The sequence below is a fragment of the Eulemur rufifrons genome, chromosome 24 (genome assembly GCF_041146395.1).
Source record: "Eulemur rufifrons isolate Redbay chromosome 24, OSU_ERuf_1, whole genome shotgun sequence".
Classification (NCBI taxonomy): domain Eukaryota; kingdom Metazoa; phylum Chordata; class Mammalia; order Primates; family Lemuridae; genus Eulemur; species Eulemur rufifrons.
Genome location: NC_091006.1, coordinates 10,714,493 through 10,736,417, shown reverse-complemented (window position 1 = coordinate 10,736,417; position 21,925 = coordinate 10,714,493). Strand labels below are relative to the sequence as shown.

General features: G+C 56.3%; 3 protein-coding genes across 3 annotated transcripts; all 3 read left to right on the top strand.

Moving 5' to 3' along the window:
• The first annotated feature begins 224 nt into the window (after positions 1–224).
• Positions 225–641, top strand: NANOS2 (nanos C2HC-type zinc finger 2). Its single transcript, XM_069457216.1, has one exon. It carries the CDS (start codon positions 225–227, stop codon positions 639–641), a length of 417 nt encoding a protein of 138 aa, XP_069313317.1.
• A 5,570-nt stretch (positions 642–6,211) lies between these two features.
• On the top strand, positions 6,212–14,277 carry MYPOP (Myb related transcription factor, partner of profilin). The gene is made up of 3 exons (XM_069457943.1): positions 6,212–6,255; positions 6,971–7,521; positions 12,987–14,277. The coding sequence occupies exons 2-3, from the start codon at positions 7,023–7,025 to the stop codon at positions 13,691–13,693; spliced, it is 1,206 nt and encodes a 401-aa protein (XP_069314044.1). The 5' UTR covers positions 6,212–6,255; positions 6,971–7,022; the 3' UTR covers positions 13,694–14,277.
• Positions 14,278–17,098: 2,821 nt separating this feature from the next.
• On the top strand, positions 17,099–19,635 carry IRF2BP1 (interferon regulatory factor 2 binding protein 1). The gene has a single exon (XM_069457024.1). It carries the CDS (start codon positions 17,476–17,478, stop codon positions 19,228–19,230), a length of 1,755 nt encoding a protein of 584 aa, XP_069313125.1. The 5' UTR covers positions 17,099–17,475; the 3' UTR covers positions 19,231–19,635.
• The last annotated feature ends 2,290 nt before the right edge of the window (positions 19,636–21,925 follow it).

Below are 21,925 nucleotides of genomic sequence, written 5' to 3'. Positions count from 1 at the left end.
GGGTGACCTCTTTCCATTTCTAGTAGATGGCTAGAATCAGATGGGGGTCAAGGGCAGGGAGTGGGCCCTTTAAATTCTAAGCTCCACCTTTGCTTAGAAGAGTCTTTGGGGAATATAAAAGAGGGGGTGCAGCTCCTTTCTGCTCCAGCAAATGTCTGCTGCTCTTGGCCCCCGGCCCTAGCCCCAGCCCCTCTGCAGCCACCCGCCACCCCCACCTTGGTGCCATGCAGCTACCCCCCTTTGACATGTGGAAGGACTACTTCAACCTGAGCCAGGTGGTCCTGGTGCTGATCCAGAGTCGGAGGCAAAGGCCGGAAGCCCAAGAGATTGGGGAACCAAGTCCCAGGCCCCAGCTGGAGCGAGATCAGGGGCTGGGAGGCCCGGGGGCCAGCGGGGGCCCAGCCACCCTGTGCAACTTCTGCAAGCACAACGGGGAGTCCCGCCACGTCTACTCCTCGCACCAGCTGAAGACACCCGAGGGCGTGGTGGTGTGTCCCATCCTGAGGCACTACGTGTGTCCCGTCTGCGGGGCCACCGGTGGCCAGGCCCACACGCTCAAGTACTGCCCGCTCAACGGTGGCCAGCGGTCTCTCTACCGCCGCAGCGGGCGCAACTCGGCCGGACGCAAGGTCAAGCGCTGAGGACCGTGAGGTGCCAGCCACCCACACACCTGCCCCTCCTGGCTCAGTCCCTGCCACGTCCCTAAATCCTCTCCTTGACTCACCCAGCCCTTTGGAATTTCTAGCTCCCAGAGCTCCATCCTTGCTGGATCCTGAGATGGTGAAGGCTGCTGGGAGCCAGGCCCACCCTGCCTCTTGGACCTCTGAGCCCTTGGAGTCGGGGCTGCGGGTGTCATGGATCCTTGGTGCAGTGGGAGCCCTGTCCCTTTCACCGCACAGCCCTCTGGCACCCTCAGGGCCACGGTTCCTGGATCTTTAGTACTTCCAGGGCCTGCTGGGGACACTAGCACTGCCCTTTTGACTTCTCCATTCCTTGGATCCTTGGACTTCTGGGACCCCACGGTGCTGTCCCAAGCCAGCCCTCAGAATTTGGAGCAAGGCTGGCTCAGACCTGCCTACAGAAGAACTTCAAGATGGGATGCCCCCTTGAGATTCTCCACCCTCTTCACTCACCTGCAGACCCACAGGGTCATCACGGACCACACTGGCTCCTTCCTTCCCTGCCCTCAGCACCCCAACCATCAGGAGCAGGGTTGGGGGCACAGTGGAGGGCACCATGTCTTTGCAGACTCAGCTGCGATGGAGACCTGGGGCTGAGCTGTGAGCTGACACCCTCCAACGCCCGCAGCTCGTTCATTCTTCCCACGGTTCAGCCCATTGCACTCTGCTCCTGCCCCCAACCCCAAAGCACCCATGGGTCCCTTCCCTCGGCGAGAGGTGCACATCTCTTCTCCATCTCCCATCCACCACCACCTCCAGATCATGATAGTTGGCTAAAGGTCGTTTTTTTTTTCCTCCTGTGTTTTTTATCCTCTAACATTTAAGTTGATGAAGCTCCCACAAGAAAGGGGTTTGAGTGCCCCAAGGGGAGTGGCAATGGCCTAGATTTTATTTAAGGGGCAAAGAAAAGAAAAGCCCCAGTCAGATTTTTAAGTTGTTCGGTTTTGGGCTCAGGGCTGGGGAGCCCTGGTGTTGAGCTCTGGTAAATAAAGAGCGTTTCTAGTTGTGTTTGCAATCACTGTGTCTGTTTTTGCCTTCTCACGTGGCTTTGACCTAGGAGCCCCGGGAGGGAGCCGGAGCTGTGTTTGCCCAAACTCACAGGAAGAGGGAGCGGGGGCAGAAGGGGCCTTGGATTCCTCTCCTAACCTGCCCCCATACATCCTCTGGCCTGTGGGCTGGTTCCCAAGCGCTTCCCCAGCCTCTGCCTTGGCCCCAGATTCCCTTTTCTTTTTCTGTTTCTTTCTTTCTTTCTTTTTTTTTTTTTTTGAGACAGTCTCACTCTGTTGCCCAGGCTAGAGTGCCATGGTGTCAGCCCAGCTCACAGCAACCTCAAACTCCTGGGCTCAAGCGATCCTTCTGCCTCAGCCTCCCGAGTAGCTGGGACTACAGGCATGCGCCACCATGCCCGGCTAATTTTTTCTATATATTTTTAGCTGTCCAGACCATTTCTTTCTATTTTTTAGTAGAGACGGGGTCTCGATCTTGCTCCGGCTGGTCTCGAACTCCTGACCTCGAGTGATCCTTCCCCCTCGGCCTCCCAGAGTGCTAGGATTACAGGTATGAGCCACCGCGCCCGGCCCAGATTCCCTTTTCTTACCCTGTTGGCAGTGGGGATGTGTTCTCCTCCTGCCCTGGTAGGCCACGGATCTTCCAGGACTGATTTTTTGGTAGTTCTTAAACTCTGGACTCCCAGACCCCATTGGGGAGGTGTTGAAAATATGGTCCCCATCCCAGGGAAACACTTACATGCACTAAATGTTGCACATAATATCGAGTTTCTTTTATTCCATTGTTACTCAAAGATTTATCAAACACCTACTTTGTGCAAGGCACTATTTTAGACATTGGGGGTACAGTGGTCCCTGCCCTCAAAAACAGGCAAGGTCCCTGCCCTCATGGAGCTGACATTCTAGTGGCAGGGGGGACTGACGATTGATCAATATATGTTGTCAAGTGTGAGCCCTGTGGAGACGCAGTTTTATACAGCGTGGTCAGGTGGCGGTGACACTGGAGCAGTGACACCCAGATGGAATGGGAAAACCCGGGAGGATCTGGAGGAAGGGCATCGCAGGCAGTGGCGAGAGCAAGTTCAAGGCCCTGGCAGGTTTGCAGAATAAGCAGGAGTCCAGCTGAGTAAGAGAGATCAGAGAGGCAGATGGGGCGGGCAGACAGTTCAGCATGTTGCAGACCCTGGCGAGAACGTGACCTTTATTATGTGTTCTCAGACTCCGAAATCCACCCATGGCCTCCCCTCACACACATGTTAGCTACATAGAGAACCGAAGACCTTGCTTACAAGTTCCTTTTCCCAAAATGCAGCTCTGCCCACAACAGAGACTCCCAAGTTAAACCGTCCAGTAGAAAAAAAAGCCCAGAGCTGTAGTGTGCCGCGGGGCAGGCTGAGCCCAAGACCAGGTGGGGGCTAGAATCTCCTGTGTGCTGCCCTGTCTGCCCGGAGGGAGGGTCGCCCCTTTATAATCCCAGCAAGGGGCTGCACCAGGCAGGAAGTGGCCTCTCTCTCTGCCCCTGAGATGGCGAGGAGTGCACTGAAGGGAAGGAGCTTTCACGAGGTGTGGGCAGTGCATGGAGAGCAACAGGGCAGTGTCCTCAGCACCCAGGAGGATTACAGTGGGGCTGGAGGCAGCTTTAGGCCTGAAAAAGCAAGACCGGGAAGATGTTGAGGTCAGACTGGGATGTGAAGGATGTCTAGGGCCTGGGGACATCTAAGGTGGAGCAACCAGGAGGCTGCTGAACACCTGGATCTGGGCCCAGAGGAGAGGTCTGGAGAAGACAAATGGTGGTTGTCAAGTACTATTACTTTTTTCTTAATGTCACAGATGAGAGCTCCATACGCATCTGCCTGGGGTCCCCACCCCCAGCCTTCTCACGACCTCCAGAGCACATGGAGACCCAAGGCCCCCTCAGCCCAGACTCCCATGTGGCCAGCAGCATCCTGGATGCACCCTGCCCCCGGATGCCCCTGGGAAGGGAGATGTCTCAGTGACATCCAGGTCTCTGTGCCTGGTCCCAGGTGGGGTAGGGGGTCAGCTAGGATAAGGTGAGTACAAGATGCTCAATGGGTGTTATGGGTTGAATTGTTTCCCCCCAAAAAAGAGATGTTTGGGGGGAAAACTGCTCTTTGCAAGATTACTGATAACTTCCATGTGGCCAGCCCCAGTGATCAGTTCTTTGTCTTCATTGAACTTGGCCTCTAGGCAGCATTTGGCACCACTGGTCTTTCCCTCCCCCTTGGTGACACCCTTCAGTTGGCCTCCAGGCCAGCACACAGCACCGGTTCTCTTCCCACTTCCCTGACTGCTCTTGCTCAGTCTCCTTTGCCTATTCCTGCCCCAGCCCTCTATATTGGAGTGCCCCAGCCTGGAGCCGTGGACTTCTTTTCTTTTTGTTTATTTTCTTTTTTTTTTTTTTTAAGAGACAGAGTCTCACTCTGTCACCCAGACTAGAGTGCAGTGTCACAATCATAGCTCACTGCAACCTTGAACTCCTAGGCTCAAGCGATCCCCCCGCCTCAGCCTCCCAAGTAGCTGGGAGTAAACTACAGGAGTGCATCACCATGCCCAGCTAACTTTTTAATTTTTTGTAGAGACAGGATCTCACTATGTTATTCAGGCTGGTCTTGAACTCCTGGCCTCAAATGATCCTCCCACCTCAGCCTCCCAAAATGCTGGGATTACAGGTGTGAGCCACTGCACCCAGACGCATGAACTGCTTTCCTATGTACATCTGCTCCCCTTTGTAACCTCTCCTAGTCGTATGGATTTAAATGTCATTTATGCACTGACAACTCCCAAATTTGTATCTCAAGACTGGACCTCTGTCCTGAAGTCCAGGCTCAAATATCCAACTGCCTACCAACATGTGTACTTGGTTAAGTGATGGGCATCTCAAGTTTGGGCAAACTTGAACTCGAGATCCTCCTGCAGCCTCCATTCAGGCAGTTCCATTCCTGTTACTCATATCAAACACATTGGAGTCATCCTCAACTCCTCCCTTTTTCTCACATCCCATATCCAATTCCATTTCAACTCACCTCTCACCTGAACCCCGGTAGTCTCCTCCTCACTGGGCACCCAGCTTCCACCCTCACTCCCTAAAGTCAGCACCCCATTAAAACCAAAGTCAGACCACACCCCTCCTCTGCTCAGGGCTCTCCCATGGCTCCTGTGGCTCTCGCCTCACACAGAGTACAGGTCAAAGTCTTGACAGTGACCCCAAAGGCCCTGCACCATCTGGCTCCTACTCTCCCCAGCCCCCTCCCCTCCAGCCCCACTGGCCTCCTGGCTGTTCCTGGAACACAGCAGGCACAGTCCCATCTCCGGCTGCACTTGCTCAGGGAGGCCTCCTCTGCTGGTCCCTTATTTTAACATTAGATGCACACACACGCTCTTCCATCCTCAACCCCCTTTTCTGTTTCCATTTTCTTTATGATACTTATCAATTTCTCATGTACACATCTTATTTATTTTGTTTCTTGTCTGTTTTTCACAACTAAAAAATGAGCCCTATAAGGGTCGCGATTTTTGCCTTTTATGTTCGTTGCACCGGGAACTGTGTAAGCGTTCATAAATATCTGTTGAATAGATGAATGAAGCACTGTTTGTTGAATAACCTTGAGGACTCTGGGAGGATGCTAAACAACAAATTTTTCAGCCAGACTTAACTCCATCATCCTCCTATCCAGCTCACCCAGCCAGTGTTCTTCACATCTGCTTAAAGTCGTGCCAGCGCCAGGATCACCCTCCCTACCCAAGAAACTCTCCCTTCTGATCTCCCTCCCCGCGCCACGATGCAAAGGTGTGGACTGAGGAGGCCCCACCCAGGCTTGATTGGAAGGTTGCTGGGTTGCTATGGTTACTGCATCCGCCTAAGGCGGGATAGCCCCAAGGCGCCCCGCCTCTGCGGGTAAGAGGTAGTTAACAGTTCTCGGGTGGCCTAGCGCAGGGGCGGGGATGACACGAGACGACGCTGTTATCTTACGCCCCCCACCCCACCCACGCAGTTGCCATGGACACAAAGCGCTTCCCTGAAGCGCTGCTTTCCTCCCCTTACTCTAAAAGAAAGAGACACAAGCGTAGTTAGAAAGCGGGGTGGTCTAGAAGACTCTGGGAGGGGCCGGGACGCCGCTCGGTCCTAGCGCGCTCTGGAGCATCTCTCCCGTCTCCTCCAAGGATTGCTACGCCTGCGCGGGGACCGAGGCCCGGGTACTACGACCAGCCGGGAGCGAGGGACGTTCCTGCGCGCGACAGAGTTTTGCGCGTGCGCTGTGGCGGCACCGGGGACAGGGGCTCAAGCGCAGCGCAAATCTTGCGGCTGCGCAGCTGCAGCCTGGGGGGAGAGCCCGGCGGAGGGCTACTGCGCTTGCGCCGTGCTGGGGGAGGCGGGAAGGAAACCCCGGCGGTGAGGGCGCTGGGGCGGACGGGCGCCAGGTGCGCCTGCGCCTTGGCGAGCTGGGCGGCCGGAGGCGGGGCCCAAAGAGGGGAGGGAGCGAGGCAAGGGGGAGGGAAGAGGCCGCAGAAGCCGGAGCCCTGACCCCCCGGCGGCTGCGGCGGCGCCGGTGAGTGACCCGTGGCCCGACTCGGTCCCCACCCTCTGCGACCCTCACTCTTCCTGGAGTCCCTCCGTAGCCTTCGTTGTTTCCTGATCCCGGACCTGCGTTATCCCCAGAGCCCCCACAATCCCCGCGGACCCTGATCGCTAATATTTTACCGTCCCAGCTCTTCCACTAACCCAGGAGCTCCCACCTCAGCATTATTCCTGGACGTCCCTTCTCACGGCCCTTCGGTCTTCCAGACGCCCCGTTGCCCCCGGAACCCCCAGAGCGCCCCTCTACTCCAGATCCCCTCTTCTTGCTGCATTGCCCCTTCAAGATCTCCTTACCCCATGCCGCTTCGGCTCCTGAGACACACCCGTTCTCCTTCCATTTCCTACTCTCCTAAGCCCCTATTCTCGTCTAACTCCTGCAGACACCTCCTCCTCTTCCACTTTTCCTCATTTCCCTCTATCCTTCCAGACCCTCCCCCAATTTCCATCAACTCCTTGGCGTGGCACTTTGCGCCGCGCGGCACACAGCGCAAGATGAGCGCTCAGCCGCTGTCAGCTATTCTTAGGCTCTTCCGACTGTCCCCAGCAGCCCGTCGCCCGCTCCAGGCCCCGTCCCCTGTCCCCACCCCTGCCCCAGGGATGTAGGAGCCGGTGTCCGAGCGGCCGGGTCGGGGCTGCGGCGCGGGGACGCCGAGCCCCCGCCAGAGTCGTGCGCCCTTTGCCCGCAGCGCCGGCGCCCCCCATGCGCCAGGTGGCCGGACGGCGGCGTTGGGGGGCGCCATGGCCTCGGCGGCGGCGGGCGAAGCGGAGGAAACCACCCGGCTGCGCAAGCCGCGCTTCTCGTTCGAAGAGAACCAAATCCTGATCCGGGAGGTGCGCGCCCACTACCCGCAGCTCTACGGCGCGCAGAGCCGTCGGGTGAGCGTGGCAGAGCGGCGGCGTGTGTGGGACGGCATCGCCGCCAAGATCAACGGCATCACCAGCTGGAAGCGCACGGGCCAGGAGGTGCAGAAGCGCTGGAACGACTTCAAGCGCCGCACCAAGGAGAAGCTAGCCCGCGTGCCGCACTCCACGCAGGGCACCGGGCTCACTGCCGAGGACGCCTTCTCCGCGGAAGAGGAGACCATTTTTGCCATCCTGGGGCCGGGTGTGTCGGGGCCAGGGGCTGGTGCTGGGGCCGAGGAGCCCCCTGCGGCCCCCTCCTCACAGCCACCAGCTCCAAGCGCCTGCACTCAACGCTATGTGTTGTCTGAGGACCGCAGGGAGGACCGACGTGCAGGTGAGTTCCTTCACCATCGCCTTAGCAAGAGCAAACAGTCACAATGTCTGCTGTGGGCCCCACGATTTTCCAAATCCTTTATGTGGCTCATCAAATCCTCACTACAACCCTGTGAGGTGGGCGCTGTTGTTACTCCCATTTTACAGCTGGGGAAACCGAAGCTCAGAAAAAGGAAATGACTTGTGTCAGGTCCCACAGCTAGTGATTGTCAGAGTCAGGAATGGCAGACCTAGGAGGCCTGGCTCGAGTCCACGCCTGGGATCCTCAGAACATGCAGGATTTCCTTAAATGCACGGTAGGGTAGTGACTCTGGAGGCAGGCTGTCTGGGCTTCAATCACAACTTTACCACTCTCTTGTCGCCTCAGTAAGTTACTTCGTGTCAGTTTCTGCATCTGTAAAATGGAGCTAAAAACAGTCTCCACTCAAAGGGTTGTGCAGATTAAGTGAGTTAATACGGGTGAATTGCTTAGTCCAGCATGTCCTGAATGCTCACTGTTAGTTCTTTTTTTTTTTTTTTTTTTTTTGAGACAGAGTCTTGCTTTGTTGCCCGGGCTAGAGTGAGTGCCGTGGTGTCAGCCTAGCTCACAGCAACCTCAAACTCCTGGGCTCAAGCGATCCTCCTGCCTCAGCCTCCCAAGTAGCTGGGACTACAGGCATGCGCCACTATGCCCGGCTAATTTTTCTATATATATATTTTTAGTTGTCCATATAATTTTTTTCTATTTTTAGTAGAGACGGGGTCTCGCTCTTGCTCAGGCTGGTCTCGAACTCCTGACCTTGAGCGATCCACCCGCCTCGGCCTCCCAGAGTGCTAGGATTACAGGCGTGAGCCACCGCGCCCGGCCTAGTTCTTGATAGAATTGTCAGTGTTATGAGGTAGGTACTATTTCACCATTTTATAAATCAAATATTCAGAGACATTTGGTAACGTTCCCAAGGTCATGCCTTGAGCAGAGGAGATGTGAAGAGCTGACTACAGAGACTTTCTGCTTAGCCTTGGCTGGGAATTATTTCTTCTACAGCTATTCCCCCAGCGTTGGGTGGTGTTGGGGACACATCAGTGACTGAGACAGTCCAGGGGGACTCAGCAATGACTCAGAGCAAGCAGGGCTGGGGTGGGGAAGCCCAGAAGGGGAGCCTGACTGGAGGGTGGAGTGGAGGGTATGGAGTAGGGCTTCCTGGAGGAGGGGACATCAGAGCTGAGACACAAAGAGTAAGAATGAGGAAGAGCTGGAAAAGTGTTTCTTACAGAGGGAACAGCATGTGCAATGGCTTGGAGGCAAGAAAGCATGGCCAGTTGGGGAAACTAAAAGAAGTTGGTGGGGACAGAAAGATGGAAGAAAAGAAATGTTTTGAGATGAGGTCAGAGAGGTCAGCAAAGGCCAGGCCATACTGGGCCTTTAAGCTAAGGTGAGGAGTTTGGATTTTAGCCTAAGTGCTATGAGAAGCCACTGAAAGGTTTTGAAAAAGGTAAGGACATGGACATGACCAGACAAGGCAGTTCAGAGAGGTTCATTTGCCCACCCAAGGTCACACAGGAAGTAAATAGTAGAGTCCATGCTCTTAACCTAACCATTAGGCCAGATCGCCCAGCAATAATGACAGTTAATAGTGACTAAAAGTTCATGGGTATGCCAGAAGTAGATTACATGTAGTTTGTAAGTCAAGGTCAGGACTTTGGACTTCATCTTGAGGGCATTCGGGAGGCATGAAAATGGCTGAAGCAGGAAAGAGACACAGTCACTTGAGACCCTTGTTCTTAATTTGAGTCAAACCTCAGTGTGTCTATCTGTGGGGAGATGGGCCCATTGAACTGGATCAGAGATGGCAAACATTTTTTCAGAAGCTGTGCAACCACTTCATTTATTCATTTGTTCAACAAATACTTACTGAGAGCCTCTTCCAAGGCAGGCACTGTGGTAGGTGCTGGAAATACTGTGGAGAGAAAGACAAATTCCCTTTCCTTATGGAGCCGACATTGTAGTGGAAGGAAACAGACCCCAAACAAGTAACCCCCAAAACAGATTATATAGCAGGAGGTAGTAAGTACTAAGATGAGGAGTAAAGCATATTAAAATGATCAAGTAATAGAAAGGGGCTGTATAGACAGGATTCAGGAAGGGCTTCTCTGAGGAGTTCGAGCAAGACCTGAATGGAGAGACTGAGCCTGTTGGCTCTCTGGGAGAAGAGCCCTGCAGCTACAGGAGACAGCTTGTGCAAAGGCCCTGAGGCAGGACCATGCTTAGAGCATCCTTGATGAGACTCTTGTGCAGATTACCCACTGGGTGAAACTCATAAAAGAGGAACTGCTCTGACTAAAGGACAGGAACAGTGCCTGGGGCACCCTGGCGCATCTTTGTTGACACCGGAGAAAGAGCTAAGGACCATTTATCTCTGACCTAACATTTCAGAGAATAATAACATTAACAACATTGAGAACTTAATCTGTGCCAGGCACAGTCCTGAACCCTGTACCTGTAGTGACTCAATTCATCCCTCTAATGGCCCTCAGGGAGATGTTCTGTTATTGGGCCATTCAGTCCACACACACATACCCACTGACAGGTGGGAAACTGAGGTCCAAAGGTTGCAAATAAATATATTAACTCTCATAGTGGCCCTCCTGTGAATCCTGTGAGCCTTGTGGGTGTGGGGGCTGGGCTACTTTCTGTCCCTTTTTTACTCACTAGACTAGAAAAGCCACATTTCCAAGTGGCTGTAATTCCCACACCCCTTATAAGGGAGACTTGCCCACCCACACCTGCACCCCAGGCCCACAGCCCCTGCCCAAGGAGTGGTTAAATGCTTGGGCTCTGGAGCCAGCCTGGGTTCCAATCCCTTTTCTACTGTTTATCACCTCTATGACACCTCTCTCTGGGCCTCAAGTCACCTCATCTGTAAAGTGGGGTGATGATCATGATGGCACCTGTCCCAGAGAATGGCTGGGAGGACTCGTTGAGACAATGGAGGAGGAAAGCTTAGCCTAGGGGCTGCCGGGAAAAGTGTCCCATAACTCTTAGCTCTGGCTGTCCTCTCTCTCCCAGTCTCCCCACCTGCCCCCCCAACGATGGCTGGCCCAGAGGCTGGACCCCCAATATTCAAGGCAAGAGGTGGCTGGGTGTTGATGAAAGAGCAGGGTCATCTGATTTGGCCAAGGAAGGGGAGGCAGGCTTCCCCCAGGAAGGAACATCTGAGCTGGTGCAAGGGGGAGTGTGATCGTGGTCTGGGAACGGCATGTGCACCGGCCCTGAGACTGGGAAGAGGGACAGAAAGGAGGAGGTGGGGCAAGAGCTGAGACCTTGTAGCCATGGGAACAGGCTGGACCGTCTCCTGTGGGTGCTGGGGACCTCTGGGGCCTGGGGCCTGGGGCCCAGTCAGCGCTGACTCTTTGGAAGCCGTAGTTCTTTTATCATTAAAGAAAAAATTTTGTGCCGGACATTGTTCTAGGCACTGGGTAAACAGCAGTGAACAAAACAAAGCCCTGCCTGATGGAGCTGGCATCAGGAGGAGGCGACAGACAAGACACAGATTGGTACCTTGTCAGGTGTAATAAGTGCTGTAAAAGCACTCAGGTAGGGTTAGGGGAGAGAAGAGGAAGGGATGGGAGCTGCTTGGTCAGGGAAGGTCTTCAGGGAAGCATTTGAACAGAAGCCTGAAGGTGGGAGCCAGGCTGGTGTCTGGGGAAAGTGCAAAGTGCAAGTGCAAAGCCCTGAGGCAGAAGCAGCCCCACTGTGTGTCTGAGGAACTCTGGCTGGAGCCAAACCAAAAGAGAGAGAGAGAGGGGTAGGAGCTGAGGTTAGGGAGGCATGGGGGCCTCCAGGACTTTGCTTTTACCCTGAGCAGAGCAGAGGGTTAGAGCAGAGAAAGTATAATATCTGACTCTATTTTTTTTTTTTTTGAGATAGATATCACTCTGTCACCTGGGCTAGTGTACAGTGGCATCATCATAGCTCACTGCAACCTCAAACTCCTGGGCTTAAGCGATCCTCCTGTCTCAGCCTCCTGAGTAGCTGCGACTACAGGCACACGCCACCATACCCGGCTAATTTTTCTATTTTTGTAGAGACAAGGGCTCGCTCTTGCTCAGGCTGGTCTTGAACTCCTGGGCTTAAGCCATCCTCCTGCCTCAGCCTCCCAAAGTGCTAGGATTATAGGCATGAGCCACCGTGCCAGGCCTCTAACTTGTATTTTTTAAAAAAACAGCTTTATTGAGATACAATCTCTATACCATGCAATCTACCCATTTAAAGTGTACAACTCAATGGCTTTTTGTTTATTCACAGAGTTGCGTAAACTTTCACCACAATTTTAGAACATCTCCATTACTCCAGAAAGAAATCCTGTACCTCTTAGCTACCCGCCCCGCCCCCCAAACTGCCCCAACTGCGCCCCAGCCCCTGACAACCACTCATCTATCTACTATCTGTATAGATTTGCCTGTTTAGGACATTTCATATAAATTGCTTGGATGGTAAGTGGTCCTGTGTGACTAGCTTCTTTCCTGCAGCCTAACTGACCTGACTTGTCGTTGACTCTCAGGCTGGAGAAGAAACTGTCGGGGCGGGGGTGGAGCCGAGAGCTCAGGGAGGCAGCAACTGCAGTCGTCCAGGTGGGAGATGCAGGTGGCTGGACCAGGGTGGGGCCGTGAAGGTAGAGAGAAGGTTGGATGTTGTATTGATTAATAATTTGAAGGCAGAGCCAGTGGCATTTGCACATGGATAGTGTCTTGGGAAAGAAAAAGAAGACTGAAGGTGTTTAACCGGAGCAGCTGGAAGGATGGAGCTGCCATCAGCTGAGATGGGGTGGCTGAGGGACAACCGGAAGCTCAGCTGTGAGCAAGTGAGTTTGAGGCGTCACTAGACAGTGAAAGGTGCACAGTTGGAGACGGGAGTCTGGAGCTCAGCAGAGAGGTTCAGGCTGGGCCGGGGAATCTGGGAGCCTCTGTTTGCAGACTGTGTCCAAGTCCATGAGCATGAATGAGCCCCCTCGGGTGAGTGGAGACGGAGGAAACCCACCAGGCTGGGGCTTGCACTGGAAAATGCTGTCCTGGGTAGAAAGAGCCCCCTAGTGCCCTGGCCGTCCCATCTCTCTGCCAGCTGTCCCCCTCCCCCGGATCCAGTAGTGCAGGCCAGTGTCCAGGTGGTTCAGAGCCTTGCAGAACATTGGCTCTTACCCTGGGAGAGACGGGAGCTGCCTGGCCCAGCAGGAAGCTTCCAGGACTGTTTCCATTAAAGCTGGCACAGGCCTCCAGGTTAAATATATTGACTTGCTCCTCTGGGTGCAAAGACTGACTTGTCATGCAACTTCTGTTCCAAGGTGAGATCTGACTTAGGTTTTAAAAGGATCGCTCCACGGCTAGGGTAGGGAGGAGGAGAATGGAGGGGGAAAGGGAAAATTAAGACAGCATTTCGAGGTCACTACACTTTAAATGCATCTCTCTCTCTCTCTCTCTCTCTCTCTGCAGATACACCAGCCCACAGCAAGGGGGGCTCCAGCAGCCCGGAATCCTGGGCACGGCCCTCCTGCAATCCCCAGGAAGGGGGCTGCCCACGGTCCAAGGAGCGTGAGTCCCCGCCCCCTGCAGCCCTGCAGACGGTCCAGCTGCCCCGCCTGGCCTTGTCTCCACCACCCCCAGCCCCTCCACCTCCACCCCCACCACCTCCACCGCTGGCCCAAGTGGCACCCTCACCCCCCAGCCCCCCGCCCCCTCCTCGGCCTCTGCCCACGCTCTCAGCCCCAGAACCCTCCCTGGACTTCCTGCGGGCCCAGCAGGAGACTGCCAACGCCATCCGGGAGCTGGCTGGCACCCTTCGACAGGGACTGGCCAAACTGAGCGAGGCCCTCAGCGCCCTTCTGCCCCTTCTGCCAGGAACCCCAGTTGACCCTCTGCCCCCACCTCTGCCCCCATCCCCACCTCCACCCCCACCTCCCAGGCCAGTCCTGCCCTCACCTGCTCCCAAGATGGAGATCACCCCAGAGCCTGTGTCTGTGGTGGCTACTGTTGTGGATGGGGCCGTGGTGGCAGCCAGGGGGGTGATCATCTCCCCTAGGAGTGAGGAGGGGGCATCCCGTCCACCTCCAGCCCCACTCCCTCCCCACGACTCACCCCCACACAAGAGGAGAAAAGGTTTCCCTACACGGAAGAGGCGGGGCCGATGGAAATCTCCATGAAATCTACTGTCTACGCTCCTTCTGCCTGCACCCCCTCAGCTTGGCGCAGACGAGGGGGGCGACGCTCCTTGCCCATCCCAGCTGCACCCTGGCACCCTGCTCCAGGGGCGTGAGCACCCCACTCCCTGTGCTAGTTAGTGCCTGATTCTCTGGGGGGCCTCATGGATGGGCGCCCCCAGCCCCTTTCTCTGGTACAGTGCTGTCTGCCTGGCTGCCTCCCTTAACCCTGACTTGTAAGCCATCAGTTTTATGTTATTTATTATTGCCCTGTGTAGGGTGCGGAGGGAACCTCTCGGGTCTGCACACACCCCTTCCCTAACAATTCCTGTTCTTGACTTGAAGACAATTGACCCGTGGAGCCTCCGCAACCCAGACTTTGGAGGGGGGTGGGAGTTGCGAGACAAATCAAAATCTGGAAGAAGAAGAGGATTAACAGTCTATATCTGGGGAGAAGGCGGGTGGAGTTCTTATTGGGGAGGTGTAGTTGGGTCCTCTGCCTCCCAATGCCATCTCACTTGCAGAGCTCAGCCCCCTCCTTTCTCCCCAGTGGTGACAAGATATCAATAAACTTATTTTTAATACAATTATTCGAGGCTCTGTCTGAGACAGGCCCGGGAGACCAGCACCTACATCTGCCTCACCCCCTCCACGGGCGGGCAACACCCCCTTGAAGTTGGAGGCTGATGGTTTTCCAGCCTGTTTTTTTTTTTTTTTTCCTTAAAGCCATCAAGTCCTGTGTTCAAATGAAATCTTACTCCTACTTACCCTTTAGACACCAGGCTAAATGTCACCTCCAGGAGAATGTCCTGGATTCCCTCCCCCAGGCTAAGATGGGTCTGCCCTTAGGTTCTTTCTCAGTGCCTGTGGCTCTTTTTCATGGTGTCTCTAGATGAACATGTGCCTGTATCTGTTTAAGGCATGTTTCCTTCATAATTTCATGAAGGCAGGAACTGGTTCTCTTTTACTCTCACACCTGCTGCTGCGCCTGGTAGCCAAATAGATAATAACCACCACCTTGGAGTCAGATCTGGCTCAAACCCTGGTCAGCAGTGTAACCATGGGCCTCCATTTTCCTCATCTGTAAAATGGGCATAAAGATTTAGGGCTGGGCGCGGTGGCTCACACCTGTAATCCTAGCACTCTGGGAGGCCGAGGCGGGTGGATCGCTCGAGGTCAGGAGTTCGAGACAACCTGAGCAAGAGCAAGACCCCGTCTCTACTAAAAATAGAAAGAAATTATCTGGCCAACTAAAATATATATAGAAAAAATTAGCCGAGCATGGTGGCACATGCCTGTAGTCCCAGCTACTCAGGAGGCTGAGGCAGAAGGATTTCTTGAGCCCAGGAGTTTGAGGTTGCTGTGAGCTAGGCTGACGCCACGGCACTCACTCTAGCCCGGGCAACAAAGCAAGACTCTGTCTCAAAAAAAAAAAAAAAGAAAAGATTTAGGAGTCTTTACTTCCTACATTAGATTCTATTCATCCTCAGCTCAAATATTGCTTCCTTAGGAAAGCTTGTCCTGATACATACTCGCCATAGGCCTTGCCAAAAATTTTAATCATTTGAGCACATTTAAATTTAACATCTGCCTGTATCCCCAGGCTGAGCCTTGTCAGGGGCAAGACCTAAGCCTGGGTCAGTGTTGTATCCCCAGCATTGCCCAGCACAGAAGAGGGGTTGAATGTTTGAATAATTGGAACAGCTTAAAAACAACTTCCATTTATGGCCCTTCTTTTCTGTGCCAAGCACCAAGCCAAGCATTTATATGTATGTTTACATTTCTATCTGAAGGTACCCAAGAAAGAGGATGCTCTGGGGTGGTCTCCATTTTTCTGGAGAAATTTAGGGACTTGCCAGAGGCCATGATCAGAGGCCAGTCCAGTCCACCTGAAGCCTGAATCTGGCCAGAACTCATAACCCCCACTGGTGTTTACTAAATAATAGCACAAAGCCAATTTTAGGTGACACTTGAGTGGCATTTTTAATGGTTCTATGGTTTTAACTTTTTTTAATGTAGCCAGTACACGAAACCCATGATTATAAACATAATGTTGCCTAGGATGAGGCAAAAGTAGATAAATCTTTTTTTCAAGGAAAAATATGTTTAATGCAGGTGATAAAATTATGAAACTGAGATTTAAGTTGGGGGGACAGGAAATCAGAGCTGCTGGGGTTGCAGTGGGATGGGAGGAGAGAACCACCCAGTGCAAACTGGCTAGTCATTCAAATACTTTTGAGCGCCTAACAGGGACCCAGGCCTAGAGAGAGGAAGGGGTTGATGTGAGTTAGAACCTGTAGACCCGCCGCCTGCGCCCTCCCAAAGACTGCCTCGTCCTGTTCCCGACATCTAGGAAAGAGGACTTCAGGGTGACCAAAGCCTGGTTGGGCCTACGAGGTAGCGAGAATTCAAGGTTGGGGAAAGGTGGTCTGGCGCTTGCCCTTCCCCAGCAATCCCCTCCTTTTGCTTGTCATCTCGAGGTCCCCTTCTTTTACCCCAAATTGGGACGCAACAACGGGCAAGGGCCCCCCAAACCCAGTGCTCTGAAAGCACGGGGGAAAAAAGCTTCCCCAAAATTGGGGGGGGGGGGTAGGCAGACAGCGGGAATCGAGAAGGCCTCCCCCAACCTCCCAGACAGCGGAAGTGCGTCAGTCCGTCCGCCCGCAGAGCATTTAGGGAATTGTAGTGAGCCGGGGGGGGCGCGGGGGCGGAGAAGCAGACAATGTAACCCTTTGGAGACCAGAGCGCGCCGGCGAGGTTGGAGCAGAGTCGGAGGGCGCTCGGTCACGCCCCTCCTTTAGAAGATGAGAGAACTGAGGCAGGGATCTGGCTTGGAAGCCATCAGTCCTCTCCTTTCTCTGGCTGTGGTCGGCCCCAGAGGCTGATATCTAGGATTCTTGGGGAGGATGAAGTGCCAAGTGGACAACACTCCCCCCGCCCTCAGTTGCCATCTTCCCGTCCCCAGCCCTGAAACTATCCAATCAAGGCCTCTCCGCCCCGCCCCAGGAGTTGCTGCCTTCCTGACCCGTCATTGGCCCACCTTTGATGGGCGGGCAAACTGAGGCTCAGAGAGGGCAAGAGTTTTTGCCCAAAGCTGCACAGCAAGTCAGAGCAGAAGTTGGATTCCTTGCAGCCTGTCCACCTCTCACAATTTCTGAATCCGTAGTAACTCTGATCATTCGTACCGCAGCCCTGCCCCCACCCTTGTGCCTGAGCTCCTCGGAGCGTGCCGACTTCCTGGCCAGATGACAAGGAGTAGTGAGGGTTTCGCGCGGAGAGGCGACGACCCTCCTCCCCGGCCCCGGCTGCCCGCCGTTCCCTTTAAGAGCCAGCCCCGGCGGGACTACGTTTCCCAGAAGGCTTTGCCGGCGCGTTATGTAACTTTCCCTGCGAAGCGGCCTCTGGGGCAGAAGGAGGTGGAGGCGGCGGCGGCCGTTGCAGTTGCTGCGGCGGCGGCGGCGGCGGCGGCGGCGGCGGGAGCCCGAGGCGGCGGCGCCCGCGGCCCATCGCGGGGCCCGAGCTGTGCGCCTCGGCTCGGAGCCCGGACCGGGCGGGGGCGCCGACGTGCTTCAGCCTACCTTTGCAAGGGAGGCGGGAGTGAGGAAAAAGGCTCAGGGCCCAGGGGGCGGGGAAGGGGGGCCGGGCCTGGATCCGGCGGGGAGGCCGAGTCGGAGGCCGGACTGTGGCTCGTGCCGTCCCGGGGAGGCGAATCGAACATCGGCAACGAGGAGCCAACGTCAGCGGCGGGTGGAACGCGGGGGCCGGGCAGCGCGCGCGCGGGGACCATGGCGTCTGTGCAGGCGTCCCGCCGCCAGTGGTGCTACCTGTGCGACCTGCCCAAGATGCCGTGGGCCATGGTGTGGGACTTCAGCGAGGCCGTGTGCCGCGGCTGCGTGAACTTCGAGGGCGCGGACCGCATTGAGCTGCTCATCGATGCTGCCCGCCAGCTTAAGCGCAGCCACGTGCTCCCTGAGGGCCGCTCGCCTGGGCCCCCTGCCCTCAAGCACCCGGCCACCAAGGACCTGGCTGCGGCCGCTGCACAGGGGCCCCAGCTGCCGCCCCCGCAGGCCCAGCCCCAACCGTCCGGGACTGGCGGTGGCGTCTCGGGCCAGGACCGCTATGACAGGGCCACATCCTCAGGCCGCCTCCCCCTGCCCTCACCCGCCCTGGAGTACACTCTGGGGTCCCGCCTGGCCAATGGACTAGGCCGCGAGGAGGCCGTGGCGGAGGGGGCGCGAAGGGCCTTGCTTGGCTCCATGCCTGGCTTGATGCCCCCTGGGCTGCTGGCAGCTGCGGTGTCTGGCCTAGGAAGCCGAGGCCTGACGCTGGCACCCGGCTTGAGTCCTGCCCGTCCAATCTTCGGCTCCGATTTCGAGAAGGAGAAGCAGCAGAGGAATGCGGACTGTCTGGCAGAACTGAATGAGGCCATGCGCGGCCGAGCAGAGGAGTGGCACGGGCGCCCCAAGGCTGTGCGAGAACAGCTACTGGCGCTGTCCGCTTGTGCCCCCTTCAATGTCCGCTTCAAGAAGGATCACGGGCTGGTGGGGCGCGTGTTCGCCTTTGATGCTACTGCCCGCCCTCCGGGCTATGAGTTCGAGCTGAAGCTCTTCACCGAATACCCCTGTGGTTCCGGCAACGTGTACGCAGGGGTCCTGGCTGTGGCTCGCCAGATGTTCCACGATGCTCTGCGGGAGCCAGGCAAGGCACTGGCCTCATCTGGCTTCAAGTACCTCGAATATGAACGCCGGCACGGCTCAGGAGAGTGGCGCCAGCTGGGGGAGCTGCTTACTGATGGTGTCCGCAGCTTCCGCGAGCCCGCCCCTGCAGAGGCCCTGCCACAGCAGTACCCAGAGCCGGCGCCTGCTGCGCTGTGTGGCCCACCCCCTCGTGCCCCATCCCGGAACCTGGCACCCACGCCACGCCGTCGCAAGGCATCCCCTGAGCCTGAGGGAGAGGCAACCGGGAAGATGACCACCGAGGAGCAGCAGCAACGGCACTGGGTGGCACCCGGTGGCCCATTCTCCACTGAGACCCCTGGTGTGCCCTCACCCATTGCCGCCCTGAAGAATGTGGCTGAGGCTTTGGGCCACTCACCCAAGGACCCTGGCGGGGGTGGGGGCCCTGTGCGAGCAGGAGGCGCCAGCCCTGCAGCCTCCTCGACGGCCCAGCCTCCAACCCAGCATCGCCTAGTGGCCCGCAACGGTGAGGCAGAAGTCAGTCCCACAGCGGGGGCCGAAGCTGTCAGTGGGGGTGGTAGCGGCACTGGGGCGACCCCTGGGGCCCCTCTGTGCTGTACCCTGTGCCGGGAGCGGCTGGAAGACACCCACTTCGTCCAGTGCCCCTCGGTGCCCGGACACAAGTTCTGCTTTCCCTGCTCACGGGAGTTCATCAAGGCACAGGGCCCTGCCGGGGAGGTGTACTGCCCGAGTGGAGACAAGTGCCCGCTGGTGGGCTCCTCCGTCCCCTGGGCCTTCATGCAGGGCGAGATCGCCACCATCCTTGCGGGAGACATCAAGGTTAAGAAAGAACGGGACCCCTAGGCCACCACTGCCTCCAGGCTACTGCCCCTTGCTCCCTTGCCACCTCCGCTTCTGCGGATAAATTATTCCCTCCCCCGCCCAGCCCAGTGCCACCCCTACCTGTGTACATACCCCCTTCCTCCACCCAAATGGGTCCCCTGGGGTAGATGCATTGTGGGTGGGGGGAGAAAGCTTGTGGCTCCTGTCTGAGGGAATGTTTGGAGTCCCTTGGCCCCTCCAATTTCCCTCTCCCCTCCTTGGCTTGGCTTTGCTGCTGCTTGTAGTTGGGGGAGAGGTCCCCCCTCCTCCTTGAGAAGGGGCCTCCTAAAAACTTGCTCTTTATAAATGAGGCAAAAGCAATTTGTGGCCCCCCCCCTCCTGCCCCCTCTTCCTCCTTCAATAAACTGAAAGATGGGTTTTTTTTTTTTTTTTTTTTTTCCTTCTTGGTCCCTTAGTTGTGCGAGATGCTGCGCCCCCCTTGGGACAGAACTGATCCTGCAACGACTAGGACGTTGCGCTGTAACCTCCAGGTGGCGCCCATCGCCCAGGCGGTCCCTCCAGCTGCTTTTTTACAAGTGCTATCCACTGGTCAGACGTTTTAGCTGTCGCCTGTTTTCCAGATGACAGAACTGAGGTTCAGAGAGGGGGTGGCTCTTGCGTGGGAGCCACAGACAAGCTCGGGAATAGGGTACCCTTACGTAGCTGGCCCATCCCCTATATCTGCCCAGAATGTGGAGGACTCAGCGCCCATGAGGGGAGGGGAAAGAGGCAGTGGGAGGCTTCCTACAGAGAAACGGGCACTGGGTTCTTGCTGGGCAGGGCGAAAATCGAGGCTAGACTACTAGAGGGACTGTCCAAGGAAAGAGGAAATTTAGGGGGTAAGCTAACAGGATACCTGGAAACAAGGTGGCTACTTCTTGCCTCTGGGAAGCCTTAACTAGCCTCCCCACCCTCATCTCGGGAGACAAGCCCCTTCGGCGGCCACCCTAGAACACGGTGACAAGGAGGGTAAAAGGCACTCCCCCCGCGGCTGCCTCTGATGTGCGCGGCCTTGTCCCGCACCTGTCGGGGTGGCTGATCATTAACCAGGACTTCCTGCTTGCTGGCGTCACGGGGCGGGGCTTGAGCGGGCCGCGGCAAAGCAGGGGTTAAGGGGAGGGGCCGGCCCCAGGAGCCCAGCCCCCAGCTCTATGGCCTCTGCGACCCTGAGGTGGAGATTCCTGGAAGGGGGAATGCTGGGCGCAAAAGCCCGCAGATGGACGGAGAGATGGGGAGTGACTGTCCTGCCACCGCACAGCACTGTCAAACAGCTCGGAGACCCAAGGTTGCCCCCAGATCTCAGGAACCCAGGTGTTTCCTCAGCTAAATCTGGAGGGTCCTGACCCATCTTCTGGGTGACCCAGGTGTCCCACTCATACTTGCAGACCTACGTGCCCTAGCTCCCAAATATTAAGGACTCTGGGGCTTCCTCAGTTCTTGGACTGAAGGGTCCCATTCCCCGCCCCCCATCAGCTCTCAGGTGTTGTCACCCCTGGCACTGCCAGTCTGGGCTCTGGGCAGGGCTTGGAAAACCACCCCTGATTAAATACACCAGGCGATAAGCCTGGGGCATGGGAGACGCTGCTTGGCGCCCCATGCCTGGGCTCTCCTCCCAAGCCTGTGGCTTCCCCTGACCCTGCTCTGCAGACCCAAGCACTGGGTACCTCCCCTCCCCCAAATCCTCAGGGCTTGTGGCCTCCAGACACCTGGTTCCTGTGCCTCAGTGGCAGCTGACGAGCTGTGGAGGACACCTGGTCCTTTAAGAACAGCTGGTAGGTGGGTGGGGGGCAGGGGAGTCACCCCCAGCCTGGCTGGTGTGTATTCTAGATAGAGGTTGGGTTAACCATTAACAGAGCAGAAGGCCTGACCTGCGTGGGTGTGGGGGGCTGGATCAGTCCCCCTTCCCCCAGTGCCAGGGTGGGGCTGGGGTGGAGGGGTTCTGGATTTATTTGGGAATCAGCGAGTAGGTTGGGAACAGAGGAGCCATAGAGACCTGGGGAGCCATGGGACACAACAGAGGTGGGGAGGGGGAGATGCAAAGAGACACCAGCTCATGGAAGACAAGGGGACACTAGAGCCAGAGTCCCAGGGAGATGAGGCAGAAACAGACAGGGAGAGACAGGTGTTCAGAAAAGAGAACTAAATGGAGAACTAGCCAGAGAAGTTGAGAGAGCCTGGGATGCACAGGTGAGATGCCAGCAATAGAGACAGACGGAGGGAGACAGGGGTGCAGAGGGAAGGGAATGAAGAGCAGGTAAGAGGCTGAGATGGGGAAAGCACAGGTGCGAACTAGAGTTAAGACATCTTCAAACCCTAAAGTTCTGTGAGGCAGAGAATGGGAGCTCCGTGGAGAAGGGCATGGCTGGGTCTGTTTTGGTCATTTGGTCCCCAGGGATCAGAATAGGGCCTGGCTCACTCCTTCTCATCTTCTAGGTGGCAGCTCAGCTGACACTTCCTCCAGGAAGCCCTACTCTGACCTCAAGGCTGTATCAGGTGCCATTTCTGGGCTCCTGGGTCCCCTTCCTCAATCCCAGCCCTGCCTGTTCCGGGTCATCACTGTCTGGCAGCTGGACTGTGAGCCCCTAAGGGCAGGGCCAGGGCTGTCTTGGTCACCACTGTGTCTCTAGCATCACTCAGCAGAAGGGGTAGATTAATGGGCTTCCTCTCTCCCTCAACA

Coding starts and splice junctions, on each gene's coding strand:
- NANOS2 (XM_069457216.1), top strand. CDS start 225: ATGCAGCTACCCCCCTTTGACATGTGGAAGGACTACTTCAACCTGAGC.
- MYPOP (XM_069457943.1), top strand. CDS start 7,023: ATGGCCTCGGCGGCGGCGGGCGAAGCGGAGGAAACCACCCGGCTGCGC. Junction 7,522..12,986: donor CAGGGAGGACCGACGTGCAG/GTGAGTTCCTTC, acceptor CTCTCTCTGCAG/ATACACCAGCCCACAGCAAG.
- IRF2BP1 (XM_069457024.1), top strand. CDS start 17,476: ATGGCGTCTGTGCAGGCGTCCCGCCGCCAGTGGTGCTACCTGTGCGAC.